Source organism: Numida meleagris, chromosome 1 (assembly GCF_002078875.1).
Source record: "Numida meleagris isolate 19003 breed g44 Domestic line chromosome 1, NumMel1.0, whole genome shotgun sequence".
Classification (NCBI taxonomy): domain Eukaryota; kingdom Metazoa; phylum Chordata; class Aves; order Galliformes; family Numididae; genus Numida; species Numida meleagris.
Window position 1 is genome coordinate 167,946,832 of NC_034409.1, and position 18,265 is coordinate 167,965,096.

The following is an 18,265-nucleotide window of genomic DNA, read 5'->3' on the forward strand; positions in this document are numbered from 1 at the left end:
AAAAAACGATTAACAGAGGGCTTCAAGAATAACATGTCCAGCAGTATTTAGACAACCTTGCAGCTATTTAGAGGAGCAACTTTCTCTCCAAATCAGAGATATGTCCTGTTCTACCTGTTGCAGAGTTTATTTTACGCTTGATTTAATTACTGCGTGACCAACTAAAGCATTTTCATAGCACCTTGTGATCATGATTCTAGCATTAATAAGCGTTCTACATATTAAGGAAAATTTTGAAATGAATAGTACTAGCTACAATTTTTTTCACCCAAGGAGTTCAATCACGCATGCAAGAACACTTCAGAAAGAGTACTTGAAAAAAAAATAAACCTTCTATAATGAATTATTTAAGATACAAACATACAAGCTAAGACATTCTGTGATCCAACCAAGACATTCAACTAATTTATTTGTAACAAAAGTAAGTTTGGTTTGCTGTTGGTGCTTCCTTTTTTTCTACTGCCAGTATGCTAGGAGTCTTCAGGCCCTTCTGAATAAGAGGATCCTAAATTAATCCATAGCTGTGTCAACTCCAAGAAAAGTTAGTACATTATACCCTAGCTAGGGTTAAAGACAGAATGGCTTAAGGGCCAGCACAAGCTTTTGTTTAGTGGGTCCTATTCTCTATGCCCAAGCTTGACACTTCATTTTTCTTCAGAAAATAATAACGCCAGACCCACAGCCTAGTTCCATTTATAAACAAACTCTCTCATGAAGGCTTAGAATTAACTCTGAAATAGTGGACATAGAATTAACAGCTTTTAACAAAAGGACCTTTAAAAACCATTATATATATAAATAATTTACATACTGAATGTTTAGAACAGAAATATCACTCTATTGAATTTGAACTCCGTTTGGTAAGGGGTGTTCACTTTTAAGCAGCAACACCTTTCCCATGGACAATTTACTTCAGGCCAACAGAAAAACGAAAAAAATGTTTGTTGTTTTCTGAAGCTTAGTGAAGATCGTAAGATTTTCTTTTAGAATAGCACACCATCATTACATAAAAAAACTAAGCAAAACCAGAAATTAAACAGTGAAGATCAGTTTATTGCGACAGACAAGCCAGTTCATAATCTAATTTAAGTAGCTACAACAACTTAAGGATTCCTAAAATACAATTAATTTTAATTGAAAGTAATTGAAGAATTTTTAGCCTCATTTAACTATGAAGAACAGTTATGTTACTGTGCCAACTAGCACTTCATCACAACTACAAAATATCAGCAGGAAGCTAATGATGTTGCATAGGAATACTATTTGAAAAAGAGTTTCTAACTAGAGGAAAAGAATATTTTGCATGAATATGGAATATTTAAAAAATATTTTCATCCTAGCTCGACAACGAGATTGTAAAAAGTGAATAAAAATACAAGATTTTAGATGTAGAACGTTATAGGTTATACTCATAGGTCAGTATTCTGGCACTGCGTGATGTTATGAAGTGGACTATCAATAACAAAAATCATAAAACCATGACAAATTTGAAATATAATTATGGAAAATTTAGTCTCTGACAACATCTATTAACTAGAGTTCCTCATTAATGTAAGTGCTTTTATGTACCCGAATTATAGTCTCCTAATTTTACCCATCCAGAATTCAAGCCTTAAATTTAGGACCTTAGAATTATGAAAAGGAAGAAACAAAAACTGTGCCTCCTCCAGAAAAACAGTCTGAAGATTGTGTGTATAATGACTTCAGCCTTAATCTTTCATAATTTCACATGATAGATAATGATCAGGATATTGTCTAGAATGCAGCTAACATAGCAACTTATTTAGAAAAGCAATTCACTTATTTTTAGAGCAGAAAAAGAGCAACACACAATTATAGCCAGAGTAACAACTGATCTTCCAAGCCCTAATCCCAAACACTACCCCTTTTTCACAGGAAGGTTAGCTGTGGAAACAGTAGCAATGCACTGCTACAGAACACTTCATACCTATGTGAGTAATAAGGGAAGGCTTCCGCTTGACATCTCTTCACATGTGAAATTACTTGTATAACCTTGAGTTCATCAATAGAGCTACATCATCCTTAGGAGAAAGGATTTATGAATTCAAGTCAGAGTACTCAGTTCACCAGTGAATTAAACACATGAGTTTGCCTAGCTGCACTTAAATTCACAGCCCCATGCAATTTAGAAACATGAAATGAAGATCTACATTCCATCTAGAGGAACGTAAATTTAATTAGAATATACCAAGGAAAAAAAATCACATAAAATGCCTACTGTATTTGACCAAAAATGTCTATGTCCTTAATTCTTAAAGATCACCGATTCCTCCAGCTGTATTCCTCTCTTAACCACGTGAAGGCATACAAAATCAGTATTGTCAGGCATTCCTAAGAACAACCTCTTATTTATAAGCTTTCAAAACTCAGATGTTTTAATTTTGGCATTTTTTTTTTTTTAGAAAACTGTAGCAGATTGTAAATTAACATTTTAGAACTTTATTTCAAACTAATAATTTTTGATTGCCTTTCCTTTTGAAATATATTATTAAAATAAAACACTGAATTTCCAATCTTAGAAATACAACATTCTTGAAAATATCTAGCGGTCCTACAACAGAAAGTCAAAGACAAGAACTCAGGGTTTCCCATTTCTTAACTAATATAAAGACAACTCTGCTTCAATATCAGTAACTTCAAAAACAAGAGCCTTACTCACTGTTCAAGCTAGCATTATACAGGCCTATTCCAACAAGCACAGAAGCAATGGTATTTCTGTTCCCGTGTTCTGGTTTTCAGATAAATTATAACCACTGACAGGGTATAAACATTTCAGAGTCTATAAACTCAACAGTTACATTTAAACTGTGATAATTTGAGTCTCAATTTACTCAGGTTACATTAAATAGGTGTTGTAAACTCTTAGTAAGATAAAAAGTAGGTTTGTTTATAGATAAGTATCTCGGAAAAACTAAGTATTTTTCAAGCTGAAAATTCAGTGGCTACTAGCTCCCACCCGGTCTCCAGCTAGCTGTAGCGCAGAGATCAATTTGCTCATTTGGCACCCCTTTTTAATTCAACTAGTTGAGTTATCAGACTACGAACTCTTCTGAATACAACCTTCCTTATGAAGGCTTCCAGCAGTGGTGGAAAAGCATGCAGAAAAAACAGCACCTGAGGTTTTAGCAGCTGACCTGTTTAACCACCAAGTACTGTAAAGTGCTACAAGAGGTGTGCTCTGCATTTTCAAGAGATACACAATGATGAGACAAAAAAATACAATTTCAGAACAAAATTTAAAAACAAGTATAAATTTTAGGGCAATGTTGGAGACTAAAATTGGATAAACAAGAAATCCAAAACCCTAAAAAACAAACTTGTTATGCAACATGCATACTTTTCAACTGCTGATCACTTGAAGACTGCTTGTTCCAAACCACAAAGCAACTCCAGTTACATTAGATGCTGTTTCTCCAGACGAAGTACTTCTGTCCTCATATAATGCAAAACAAAGAAAGAGCTGTGAACACCATGAAGCTGCTCACCTCTCAGTTCTCACAAGTCACAGCAAGAGACATGGCTAGCTCACTCTGGCTCGCATGTCATTCTTAAACGAAGCCTTAGATTGAGCCAGAAATGGGTGAAATTATCAAGCCTAACTGTCTGGTTAAGACTGTCAGGACCAAAGATTCAAATTCATAGACAAGTTCAGCAACCACTTTCAGTACGATTAATACGCACATGGATTTTTTTCTTCTCCAAGTTGTACAGCTAAATCAATTCTAGAACTACTGTGACCTGTGGTTGAGCAAATATACAGTATTTTATATTATTATAATAGCAGTAAGAGAATATTTACTTAAGACTACCCTCATGCATACATTTAAATATTAATTTCATTGTCAGAAGTGTTGAAAAAATGTAAGAAATAGCTGAACTAGAAACATGACAAAAAACACCAAGTCAGAGACTAAAAATGACATACCAACAAGGAGCGACTATTAAAAATACAAGATTAGTGTCTTAGAAAGAAGCATGAAAATTCTAGAGGCTAGAAGTTGAAAAAATGCAAACTGAACTGAAGAGACTAATTTTAAAAGAACATATTAGTAATCATTAAAAAGGGAGTTTTCATGGAAAATTCTTCTCGCATTCATTTTCAGACCATGATCAAGTTCCTAAAAAGTATGCATCCATTATACTAATTCATGGAGTTTAACAGAAGAATGGAAGTTCTACTGCTCATCCATTACACATTTTTGCAGTAAATCCTTTTTATTTTTATTTTCAAAAATAACAGCCCCAACTGTTAGTAACAAGAATTCAGTAATCTGACCAGGAAATACAAGAGTGCACTTTTCAGTTCAATCCTTATTCTTTTTGGGTTTTTTTCCAGAATTTAAAAGGTCAAAATTCTCATGAATGATGGTGACCATCTGCAAACCACCACAGTTCAAAAACAATTGTTTAAAATCAAATCTAAAAAAGACATAATTATGGTAGAATTATTAGCAATAACGTTGGAAGATCTGTAACTCCTACACTGGTAAAAACTTAAATACCAAAATGCTGAGCTTGGATTTCAGCAAAATAAATGATCTTATCTATCATGCTTTTTTCCTCCCTTTTTTATCTTAGCAATATCAATTATGCTTTAGCATAATTAAAGTGTCTAGAACATTAACACTGCGTTACTGGAGACTTTTCATTGCTCAAGGCAGAAGAGTATTAGTCAAACAGACAGGTGTTTAACAGCTGCTCTGCACTGATAGCTACACAAGAACAGCAGCATCTTGTTCAACTTCCTTCTTATATTTTGTCAGCATTCACAACCTTCTATTATCTCTGCAGAACCAGTCAATACAGTCATGCAGAACTATAAATTCCATGCTATTTTATACATTACACAACTATTTCCCAAGTCCCAAATACAGCCCAGCACCTCAGCATCATACTAGAATTTAAGTGAATTTAAAAGTGGCAATAAAACTGTTCACTGAAACTACTTTGCCTTTAAGATATTTTTTAAATGAATGTAGTCACACTACAACTATGCACATATACATACATACTACAGGACTCCAGAATAAGCTTTCTAGTTCAGTAGACTAGTAAATTTTTTCCTACTATTTGATAAGAAGCCACACTGCTTTAAATTGAAGCTTTTTCTGGTATTCAACACAGGATTAAGATCTCTGACAAGCCAGGTTTCATGCACACAGAGTTGCTAAGTCATCTGTTTTGCTACCTGTAAGACTTTGATATACTCTTGACACCCTTGATCATTCAGTAGACAATGTAGCTTTGCAATAGGAACAACAACTCTGTTACTACTAGAATAACATATTTGTACAGCAGATGAATTTCAAGATCACTTTCGGAAGCCTTAAAAGTTTCGTGAAAGCTAAAATTAACAATTCCAAATTGTACACAGGACTTAAGTGGTTTGAAGACTTATGAAGTCTCCACTGATATCCGATTAATGGCAAAGACGGACAATGAATCAATAACAGATTGGAATCTTATGAAATAACCTAAAAAACACTATTCCAGGAATTCCACTACCATCAGTATTTTTCTGAAAGGGACGCAAAACAGAGGGAGAATTCTTACCATTAACTCTAGTTCTATAATCTACATAAGCATCTGCAGTATGGACATCCATTCTCTATTAAAACATCAAAATCTTCCCCATCCCTACAGTATCCAAGATGGGAGGACTTATGCTCTGCCTTTCTGAAGCTAGTCAGCTGGGAATACTAATTCACCCCTAAGTACAGGTTTCAGGAAGAACACAGGTGAAGTAATCACACCCTCTGAGGTCATTTGAGAAACTCCTTAATACACCTTCCTCCCTCCCAAAAAAGAGTTCCACATCCTGAAGTAAAAGTGAATCAGAAACATAAATAGCAGCAGGTTTTAGAAACTGTAAACTGTTGTCCTCAATAGTTACAAGAAACAACAATCTTCTCTATACACAAAAAAATTTAACAAGTCCTTACAGAGTATGCACATAGAGCAGCTAAAAACACCAATGTGCCTGACAGAGGGATGTGGGAAAGAAAGAGGTTTGATGAATGCCAAAGCAGTTTTGACTGAGCCCATGACAAATGCACACTATAAAGAAAACACCAACTTCCAACACCACTCCTGATTCCCACGCATTAGGGCTAGCATGGTTTTCATTGTACTTTTATTCCCATATAGCGGCTTATTTATAAATTGATGTTTGGCCAAAATAGCCTATTAGAGAGTAAGCAGCTCACCCATGTTATCTTGTATTTTTACTCTGCAATTAGAAAGCTAGCCAGCAGATGGAGCACAAGTTACTGAAACCTGTCCTTCCAAGAACTGATTGAGGAACAAGGAGATAATTCAGAGGCATGTTCTGTATGAATACTATCTCCATATACATAGCAACAGGTAAATACTTTTTTCCTCTGTGACTGCATATACCTAAGAAAAGGCTGAATGACTGTATAAGCAGAGATAAGAAGCAGTCACTTACTGGGATCCTAGCCTCTTAATGAAACTATTTTAATCCGTTAGCTCATGGTTTCTAACACCAAAGACAGTACACACCATTAATCCAGTTCTGACTTTTTTTTTTGCAATTGCCCTTATTCTATTGTCCATCCTTTAGAAGCCTCAGTCACAATATTCAATTATATTCCTCCTGCCCACTTTTATTCTGAAGACAACAGATAGGAAGAACTATTTTATCTTCTGGAGAAAACCTTAAAAACAACTTTAAGAATCAGTTTCCTAGAACTTATCAAGACTGTAACTCATGCTTCCATTAACTCATCATCTTTTCTCTCAAGAAAAAAGAAAATGATGTTCAAGCAGTCACATTTTATCCTGCACTCATTCACACTCCGAATGTCAGTATATTGATGCCAATGATTTTGCAGTAAGAATGGATGCCACAGAAGAGCTTTCCTCTGTGATGTGAGAGATTTCAAAACCTGAATTCAGCAACATACAGCTATCCTTCTCTATCAACTACAGGGAAGATATTATACGCAAAATAATCTAGACAACTCTTCTTTAGCTAACTGTTACAAACACCTAGAGTTACTCTTCCGATGTCCAAGGCATGCAGTAACCAGTTTCATAAATGGAATGCTTGCAAAGGATTACAAAGTAGTTGCATGGGCTTTGCTTCATCTCTTACTGGCACTATAGATAAACAGTAAATTAAATGATCTTTGCACATGCAGGACATTGATTATGTGATATAACCCAAGTTTCCTGTATTTCAGGTGACTGGAAAAAAAATGAGTTGCAGGTTAAACAAAACAATTAGCAAAAAGTTTATCAAAGGAGAACACAAGTGTAACTTTTTCCTAAGCCAAGGCAGAAATTACACTTATTAGCACAGCAGCTGCAGAATATAGGAATGAAGGGAGCATTCTTAAACAAGTTATGCAGTTCCACTTAAGAAAAGCAGATTTAAGGTATTTAGTAAAATATACATAGGATGAAAAGGTAATTTGCACCAGAGTATTCTTGAATATATCTTAAAATAATCTTGAAGTTGCAAATATATTCCTATACCTTTTCTGCCCAGCCTGTAAGCCCTACAGCAAAATTCAGAGATCCTATCAGATATTACTTAAATATGTTACAGGGACAAAACTACTGAATTACATAAGAAATGAGATATCAAACTCTTTGTCAAAAAAAAAATCACAAATGTTTAATGTATGATACATCTTTAAATACAAGTATTCTGCCTGTTTTGCCTGCACTTGCAAGTCTGAGTTCTGTAAGCAATAAGTGCATTGTATATCAGTTTTGAAACGTGCAATAAAATTATTCTGCCATTATAGTATCATTTTTACAATGTTCATAACTCTGTAGATTCTGGGTTCCCAAGTCTATCACTGAATCTAGTGAAGACCAATGCATAAAAGACTACTTAATTATGCACATTCAATCATTTTGGAACACTACTCTAAAAGTTTGTCCCAAGAACAAAACCAAGATTAACAGTAAGAAACACAAAAAAAAGCCACTGGAAACAGCCTAAAAAGGATACTCCACGCAAAAGATGATTATTCTGGAATATAAAGCCTCCACAGTGAGTAGAGCACATATGAAAACAGAAGGGAGATTTGTCAAGGAAGCATTTTTATAGACTTGGTACTGAATAATACAAAAATAATGAATACACAGTAGGATTTACTAGGACAGCAGACCAGAAATCCCAAGATTCACTGATATTCTAAGTTCATAAATCACATACTTCCAAACATTTGTAAATCAGTCTCAAAAACACCACTTCATTATAAAAGTTTGTCCTGTTTCTTTTATCTAAGAATAAATTTAATTGAGTTCTAAATAATATATTATGTAAGTGATAACTTCTTGATTAACTTGTAAGTGCTCCAATTTAGATTAGGTCCTTGATAAGTTTCAAAAACAATTAAGTCCTTGAATCTTTCACAATTTATGACAGGTAATTTAACATGACATTCTCAAAAGAACCAAGAACTACATGATGTTCTTCATACACAGTTAACTCCAACAAATATAGTGAGGAACAGCAACAAAACTGAGAACAACAAAAAGAAAAGCTACTAATATTTTAAACATGTTAGCACCAAACTAACAGATCTATGAAAATCCCCCAAATGAAAGAACTAATTCTGCATGAAATAGAAATATACAAGCAGGAGAACAACCAAGTGTATATACTGTACCTTATTTTTAAGGTAATGGGAACTGTTACTTCAGAAAAAAAACCAAGATGCACCTAATCAGTTATAGATGTGTAAATGAATTGCTACTGGAATCACCCTGAAGTTGGATAAATCAGCCAACAGGTCCCAGTGGTTTCCAAAGTTACTTGGCTAAATATAGTAAATGCAAGCTGCTGAAGAATAGCTTATATTTGAGCTTTTACATACTTTTAAAAAGTGGCTGATACAACTGTCCATGCCAAACATGACTTGATCTTTAAAGCCAACCCCAAAGAATCTGGGTTTGAAGATCATTTTTAGTCATATTTTCTAAAAATATTTCTGAATCTTTTATTCCAAAAATAATTGACCTTGTCAGGTTTTGGATCAAGTCCCTAATTACTGCAGTCTTCCTGCTTCACAGCAATGACTTTACATAGCTAGTCCTGGCTCAGTCAATGGAATTCACAGTGCTCAGACAGGCCTCTGTCCTCCATGTACTGGAGTAACAAATTTCACGATTACCAGCCTACTGAGTAAGGAAACATCAAATAACTGCAGTGGAAAAGCCAAAGAGATATATGCAAAATTCCCTCTACCTTTTGGTAGGTTATCAACTCACAAGCTGACTGAAGGTAGAGTACTGACTCATGAATACAGGATGATTCTGCTGAATGATTGCTGCCCCAGCAGTTCCCAACGATTCCCTCTTGGAGTTTATCATCACTACAGCAGGAACAACCTGGCTGTTAAAAAATTGATTCTGAACCACTTCAGTTCACAGTTCAGCTTATTAAGGTAACTGAATCAATCACTGGTTTAGTTTAATCTACTACACGAAGTCACAGTCACAACTTGCTTCAAGTTTGGCCTAACTAAGTTCAGGAGCGGAGCAGAGCAGACAGCTAGGATGGGCAGCACTTACAACAAGGCACGCAATGAAGTGAGTATTCTGGGATTTAAAGTCCCAGGGTGGAGTATTTGGTGAAGGAAAGATGAACGCAGAATATGAGAAATGGCTATCTTCAACTAAAGCAACAATGTCAGCACCTTAAATTGATTCCAGTGACAAATATTCTGGATTTGTCCAATGTAGCTTTTTGTCTCAAGGAGACATTGACAAAATGCATAGTATATTCAGATCATTTATCCTGAAGCACTGTTACTGGATGAAATCAGATTAACACCCTGTTCTCCACAAGCAGGAGTAGATACATGCAGATTGAAAAAATTCATGAATTAAAGGGAATGGGAGTGAATACTGGACAGACACCAAATATGACTGTTCAGGCAAAAGTTTACTGCATGAATCAACAACTGGACACAAAACATGATTTTCAATATTTATGTCCTTGAATAACTGTCAGAACTGCATACTAGAGAACTCATCTGCTCCTGCTAGATCAGTTTTGTACAAAACTCCCAAGCTTAAAGCCATGGAACAACACTAGACATAACCAATACTTATCTGCTATTCTAGTTACCAATGCTGCCAGGCCCACATTTTAGAGTAGGATCGGCTTTTGACAAAACCTTTGTCCTCTGATTCAAACAGAAGCCTTATCCATTCAGTTTCTTAGTCATACTCATTCATGTTTCCAGACTGAAGTTCATTTGCCATCTTAAAATAAAAAACTTTATATTTTTTGTTTATGTGTGTATATATACTATAATTTAAATATTACCTATCTTAATTCAGCTGTAGGCACTAACCCAGTTTCTCCACTGGAAAAACGTAGGCTTAAATCTACAGTGGACTGCAGATTTATGCAAGCTAGGGCAAATCAATTAACTGAGGCAGAGGCACTACCTCTAGAAAAAAAACAGGTGCTTCAATAACATTTTTGAGTTCTCATTATTTTAAGACAGAAATTACCCATATGTTTTTGAAAAATCTAGTCCATTAGGAGTCAGCTTTACAGTACAAGAAGGATTACACACATTCCTTCTTAATTTTTAAGGTAAAGTATACAAACAATAATAAACACCTGAAATCCTATTTGCTGTCAGTATTTGGAATTAGACTAGTATCAACACATTCACACATAGAAAATACTTCATAAATAAAACAAACCATTTCCTATCTGATGTAGTAGCTTTTCTTGAAACGAGACTGGGATACGCTTAGGACAATGAAAATTAGCGCCATAATCACACAATGCAAACTGCATACCTGATGGAGTTATGTATTAGCCAGATGCTAATGCTCACAAGTTTTATGAAATTCCAATCTGTTGCACAAACAGCTGAAAACAACTTGATTAAAGGGCCACACAGTATGATGCTAAAAATCGCAACATCAAGAGCAAACATTAATATGTTCTCCAACTGGTAGATGCAAATATGGAAATATTCTGGGAATCAAAAGACTCACTGTGCTGTTACAGGCACAAATACACTACAAAAAGAAAAAAAGCAACTGCAAGCAGGGCTCCCCAGCAACACAATTAGTTCCAACTGAGCCTCAGTCAAATAAAGTCAGGGACATAACAAATAACAGCTCTTCCCTTCAGACTTCAGAGGTATGGGCTGTCCAACTACTCAGTAAGAAAACAGAAAAACTTAAAGAGAATACAGCCATAGACATTGGGGGAAAAAATACTTTGGGCTTTATAAAATGACCAATCTCTGGCTTTGCACCTGTGAGTATTTGCTTCCCATCCCTGACAGCTGGCTCCAGTGAAGCACAAATATAAAGACAAGAATACTTCAGCTAAAGGACATACCTTTAAGCACCTAAATAAGAAAGGTAGTATACCCAGGGAGTCTACGATGAACTGTGGCAGACACAAGGTTCAAGATAAAAAGGCAGGAGACAGCATATTGGAACTCTAAACTGTGCTCTGCTGACTTGCTAGGGAGGCCAAGTACCAGCCTGAGACAGACACCTACAGCAACTGCTGAAGTGCTGGCAGCCTGCCCCCACCTGATCCCTAAAAATCAAAGTCACTGCTGACACATTACAGCACTGACCCTTCCAAATCCAATTTACTGAAATATCAAGCACTTAAAGAATCAAAGCAGCCAAAGCATATTTGATATTCAGAACATGAGGAAGTATCTCAATCTTCCTGTTAATGAAAGAGATGGATGAGATCATTTTAACCAGGAAGAGCACAGTATTTTGTGTAAGCTTGCTTTAACTTTTAATTCTTCCCTAAAAACATACTGGATTAAAACTTGACGAGTGATTTTTAACACATAAGTCTGATGTGATTATTACTCTGGAGACTCAGTGAACTTTGTTAGTCTGGGAAGGCTGAAAAGAACACGGTTCCACCTGGCAAGTGGAAAAAGATGCTGCAGTGCCCACTAGAAAATACTATAAAACAAAACTACCTACAAATTAGAATCATTTTAAGAGCAGCCTCGATGACAGGCTTGTAAATTACAGCCTAAGAAGTATAATTAGGAAATTGTGCTTAACTTCATCACATAGGAGGTGAGAAAGAATGATTTTCACCAGCACTTGACACGTCTTTGGCATAACAGGCATTTGGATTTATGCTAAGGCCATTTCTACTCTAAATGATAATTTATAGTCATTTTCTTTCTTATGTACTTCTGCCATTATTATATTTAAGTTTGTTATGTTGTTTTCTGTTCTCTGAAATTCCCCCCTTTATTTTTGTTGGGAAAGGTAAAAGAGAATGAGGGATCTCCACCAAGAGTGCAAAGCTCTGCCTTCAACAACACGAAAAGCAAAGTGCTGTGTAACCATGTAAGCATGACAAAGCAGGAAATGTTAATCTAAACTTCAGTTCCAAATTTGGATGCACGTTCAACAAAGGCCATTCCAGTGCAGTGTTTATGACCCCAAAATGCCAAGACAAAAGGCACGCTTGATGGATTTTGACTTTTGGAAGCAAGGAATTCCAGTAACAATCCTCAAAAAAAAAATCAGAAAATAAAACTGCTCAACAGAACATCTCACTGCAAAAGCATAACATATGTAAATACCAGGGACAATATTTCATATGGGTGTTTCATGCTTTTTTTTTAAGCTCAGCATATTTTAGGCACAGATGTACAATAAACATATAGTCTACAGTGTGTGACTTAAAAACTGAAGGGTACCTACAAGCACAATTAGAACTGATCTCCTACATGCTTCCTACATGTACTGGGAATATAATCATATTTAAGCTATTATGGCCAAATGTGTCTCTGAAGACCACAGCTTTACTGTGTGAACACATCAGCACTAGTGCTACTCTAACTACAAATGGGTCTAATCACACATTCAGAGAAATGCAGAGTAGCAACTAACTTAAGGTTAGATTGTTTGTTGTTCATGCATTGTATGAATAAAACCTTTGGAAAAAAAAATAGAAAAAACATTGAATGTAGGGCACCTTTCAACTTACAAGTCAGAAATGGGTGTTTCTAATCCTTACCATATTTCTAAATTCTCAAATACCCATAAACAATTAACTTCCACTTGGATTGCAGTTAGTTTCAAAATGTCTTACTTACACTTCTCCATGTATATGAAATATAGTGTAGAAAAAAAAAAGCTCTCACTAAAACTGGGCAGAAACTGTTAAAGTCACCAAAAAAGTACTTCCATTTTTTTTAAATAGGGAGTGCACGTTTCCCATCAGTGGGAATAAAAAATATGTTTCAAATCTACTTATTGTTGGCCTTTTTGTTTCAAAACAACTATGTTACCACGTGCTTTTGTTACAGCATGTTTAACATGTGAAACACATCTCTAAGCCAGTTTGTCCTTATCAATAATTATGTTGCTGAAGATATATGTAAGTTACTTTAATGAGATAACAAGCTCATTAAAAACTTCTATCAAAAACAGCTGTTTCTACTAGCAATACTGGAATTGCTAGTAGAAGTAGAAAAAATAGTAGAATAGAAAAAATAGGAAAATAGAAAAATAGGAAAAAATATATCAACACAATGACTTTGAAAATCCATAAGTGCATTTTATCCTCTCACGCCTCATTTGATGTAATACTGAAAAAATAGCAAGAGACCTTCATTAAGCAAACAACAGAAAAAGTGAAACATGGGGCTTCAGATAACCAGAGCTTTAGCAATTTCAAACATCCAGATTCATTCTTAGTAATGTTCTGTTGGTTCTTTGCATGCAACTTTCAAAATACCAGTGATGCATTTTACCTACCTTAGTTTTATTGCTCATTCTTAGAAACTTCACTATAGACTGCGAACAACTGAAGTAAACAGCTGGTTCAATTCAGCCACTAGTTTACATTTTGCTGTGTTATATAATCGATACATTTGTGTTTTCTGTTTCCACAGAAAGAATAATTCCAGAAACACATCACCAGTATTTAACCCTTCCATAACCTCTAACAAGCTTCATGTTTGTCTCACTCAAAAATACCCAGTTAAATAGTAACAACGCTGCTGAACTTACAACTTGTACTGCTGAACAAGTCAGAGTAGTAAGATTTAGGAGTGTATTCCAAAAGGATGGAAAATCTGCTAGCAATAGGTTCAGTATTTGAATACCCAGAACAATGGGGAAACTGAACTGGGGAAAATCCGGCAAAGGGAAGTCAATTAGCTAAAACTGGGCTAACAAAGTACTATGCTTTGTGTGATATGACAGTCAGCCTACTGAATTGTGTATGTTTAAATTGCTTTCTTCCTAAATGTATCAAAATCCTGTGAATTTTTCCTAAGCTTTCTACAACAATGCAGGAGGTGAAGAGGATCATTATTTTTAGCAAAAAGCTGACACCTTATTTAAGGTTCATTCTTTTGCTATTATAATGAGGACAAAACATAGTATGTGCAAGAAATTATTACTGGACTAAAGCAATATAATCATCAGTCTGCAAGTTCTGCAAAAATTAAACGAATACTCACCTGAAAATACACACTTTCAAAATCCTGATAAGGTGACTGTTAAGAATGTCAGATTATTTTCCTTTTGTCTGTTTTACTGCCTCCTTGTATATATTTGTGTGTATGTGTGTGTGCGTGCGCGCTGTTGACAGAAGCCTTCAAAAATCTGATCTACAGGAAAACCCCCAGGTAAGACAAAGGGTTTATAAAAACATACTACAGCATTAATATCAGAAACAGCTTTTAAAGGTATCTTCCAGATTCTTGATAAGCTAATTATGCTGTCCCTTTAAGATCTGAACACAAGATATTATTATCAGCTAATGAAGCTGTACACTCAAACATCGTGAGCAACTGAATCAGTACTTATTTACTGAAAAAGTAATAATGGTAAATACTCATTAAACTATAAACATTAATTTTCCAAGAAAGTATGAAGGAGATTTTCCTCAATTTCAGAATGACCAGTCATCACTCTTGTTCAGGAAGTCAGCTGATGGAGCACTCTGGTCTACTTAGAAAGAAATCAAGCATAGTGAGTCACACTGCCATTTAAACAAACAGTTCAAAGTTAGCAGGGAGACAAGACATCATGCTGCTGGATGACTTAACCAAACAACTCCGCTGAGTTCATAATGTGCCTTGTCATTTTTGTGTGTAAGGATCTGTTTTACAACTCATACATGTGAAACAAGCGTATCTTCGCAAGTATCTGAGAAGCTTGTCCATACAGCCAAAAACCAAGCATGACAGTGAAAAGATGTTAAGTGAGATTTTTTTTCAGAGAAAAGCTCAACTGATGTTTGGACTTATTACTTCACGTAGAATCACACTCAAAATAATCTAAATGTTGCATTTCTCTAAAATTATCTGCTCCTCCACTCTAAGATAATCACTCTCCAAACATTTAACTTTATGTAAGTAAAATGTTCAAATATTCCATGATCTTAATATTTTTAATTGACAAATAAAAAAGTGAATCTGACTTAAAAAATATTTCAAATGTCACTGAGAATTTTGGTCATTTTTTATTATCCTGACTTTGTAAGCTTCTCTTAAAGCTTCTCTTACCATGTACGTTTAGATACAGATTTATCTTAAGCCATTTAGGTAGTAGACTTCAACAGTAAGAAGTCTGATGGATAACACGACCTATTGCTCAAAGGCCAATGTGAACTCGAGGCATGTGAGCAGGCCTGCATCTTATCCTGGGAGTGCCGACAGACCAGCTGAGAGCTACAGAATTTAATTTATGAAAACCTGCTACTTTGATTAGTAGAGCCAGAACGGGAACCAAACACTTCAGCAGCAGATGATCTGGCACTCGTAATATATCCATCTATTTTTGCAGCCGCTAAGTCAAAGTTCTACTCAGTCACTTGACTGTGCATTTGGACACCTCTTCAACAGTCTGCCCCATGCATGGAACAGAGCAAATAGCATGCCTAACCACAGTGAGTTCAAGCACAGAGAAAGACCTCCAACCAAAACAGACTAGACAAAGTTACTGCTCCACAAAGGAGCAACAACCTGCAATTATGAGAACTACTAACTAGCCAAAATAGTCACGACCACTCAATTACCCAGTTGGCTAAGTACTTGAGCATAGATGGTTCACTCAGTGCAAATTATATGACATGGGTTTCATGTATTTCTTCATTATCAATTGCAGTGGTAAAGAACATGTATTTCATGTCTGTGTCTACTATGGTAGATGTTCCAAAAAGCTTCATATAGCTAATGTAACTAAGAAAAATGGCAGAAAATGGGAAGGATTAGCACAGAAGAGGACAGCAGATGGTAATGGACAAAAAAATAGCCATGTGTGGAACTAGCGCTTTTTTTTTTTTTTTTAAGTTTCATCACCAAACTGGCATTTTAAAAATGTTTAGACTCACTTAGTCACCTAGTGGCAAAGCCATACAGTGCAACATGAGAGAGAGAGCTCCTTCCCAAACAAACATGGCGTGTTATCATAAACTGCACTCAGACTGGAAAAGGGAGGGAGAGAAAGGGGACTTAATTTTCACTGCCACATTCCCATGTTAAATACCAAGAACAGTAACTAATCCTCTGAGAGCAGATGAAGCACTACACGAGAATAACAAATGAAAAGAGGAGATCCACATTAGTACGTCCCACGTGAAAAATACAGGATATACTTTGCCCAGCACTAGTAACATCTTTTACGCAAAACAAATCCAGGGCTTGATTCAGCGCCAGGAAGAACTGGGTACACTTCTTAAAGTGCATATTTAACCTAGAGTTACTGTTTTGCAGCAAGCCACACTACTGAATGAGGGAACACTGGCCCTTCTCAGAAGTAGTCCTGCTTTAAAGGGCCAGCTGCAATACAAGCATCAGAAAAGCAGAGCTTCTTAAGGTTCTGACATAAACAGGAATATGAAAATAAAGGTATTCAGAGAAAAGCTGAAGTAAAATCATCAGAAAGTAAAGGTTTGAAAACGATGTGCTCAGCCTCGTACTTTAGGCGCTTCGGTGCTGTCAGAAAAAGAGCTCATCTCCCAGATTGTACTTAACTGATCATACAGTACTGTATACAGCAATCAAAGTTTTCAAGACTTCACCAGGCTCATCAGTTAAGGTTCTGGAATTTGTCACAAAAAACCTCCGAAGTTTAACTGAGAAGGTCAACTTGGAGACTACATCATAGTTTAAAAAACAGAGTAACTGAGGAAAATACTAAGTAATAGTTGGGTACAGAACCACAGTCAGTACCTACGCTTCTTCAAATTGTCTGAGCTCTGCTTGCTTTTAATGAAGCCCCTGTATTGAGTACTTCAGGAAAACACCACATTGGCAACTAGTTAATTGGTGCCTCTGGGAAGCTTGTGTTTTATGATTTTTCCACGTATTACCAGTCAACCTACCTGCCCATAGTTGTCTATGCCAGTTACTAATCTATTTAAGTTTAATAAATCAAAAGCTGTTCTTAGGGACTGGCCAAGAGTTGTAAGTCCTTCGGCCTGAAGGTTTTTCAGTTCATTCATGAACGTCGCATGGTTTTCCTTCCAGCCAGCCTGAAAAGAGAAACGCGAGAAGGCTTATTGGTGGGACGAGCTTGGGACGGAGCCTCCTATGGGATTGGGCTTTTCTGTTGGTTAGAGCGTCTCCCTTAAACGCTAAGAGAACATCTCAGAAGTCACCAGCATTCAGTATCATTTCGTAAAGCCTGAAAAGACAGACTTTCAAGATCTTAATGCTGTGTTCATCGAATTATTTGTTCCAAGGGACGGGTTTCTGCGAAGCCACACACGCACGAACCTCACAGCTACCTATATCCCCTGTGCACAGCCCTCGGCGGACGGGAGCTCTCGACCCCCGCGAGGCGATCCCCAGCGGGCTCACCCCCAGCGTCCCGCAGCCCCCGTTCCGGAGGGCTCCCCTCGCCCGCCCCTTCCCCGCCGAACTCTCCTCGGAGTTGCTGTCACTTCTCCCAACTTGAGCACGCCTCCCCCACAGTTCACTGCCGCTCACACACACCACACGGGGGATATAAAAAAAAAAAAAAATGTCGGCCATGTTGATGTCAGCGCCGCCGCCGCTGCCCGAGCCCGTGCGTGCGCGGCGCCGCGCGGCCCGGCCCGGCCGAGGGGGCGGCGCGGCGGGGCAGGAAGGAGGGCCGGGGGGCGGCGGGGAGGGAGGGGGGAGCGGGGTTACCTTGATGGCGTAGGGAGGCTCCTCGAAAGTGACCAGCATGTACCTGTCTCCCCTGCTGGCCGGGTCCCGGGCTCGGAGCTGCGGCGCGGGGACAAAGCGGAGGGTGA

At 36.8% G+C, this 18,265-nt stretch overlaps 1 protein-coding gene across 2 annotated transcripts in view; it reads right to left on the reverse strand.

Moving 5' to 3' along the window:
* The window catches only part of INTS6 (integrator complex subunit 6), a 41,744-nt gene that overhangs the window by 22,793 nt on the left and 686 nt on the right, over positions 1-18,265 (reverse strand). For both annotated transcript variants that reach the window (XM_021376734.1, XM_021376726.1), the window contains exons 2-3: positions 18,159-18,236; positions 17,369-17,518 (exon numbers count right to left, since the gene is read on the reverse strand). In XM_021376734.1, coding sequence (XP_021232409.1) covers positions 17,369-17,518; positions 18,159-18,236 — 228 coding nt within the window. The remainder of the gene's footprint in view (positions 1-17,368; positions 17,519-18,158; positions 18,237-18,265) is intronic.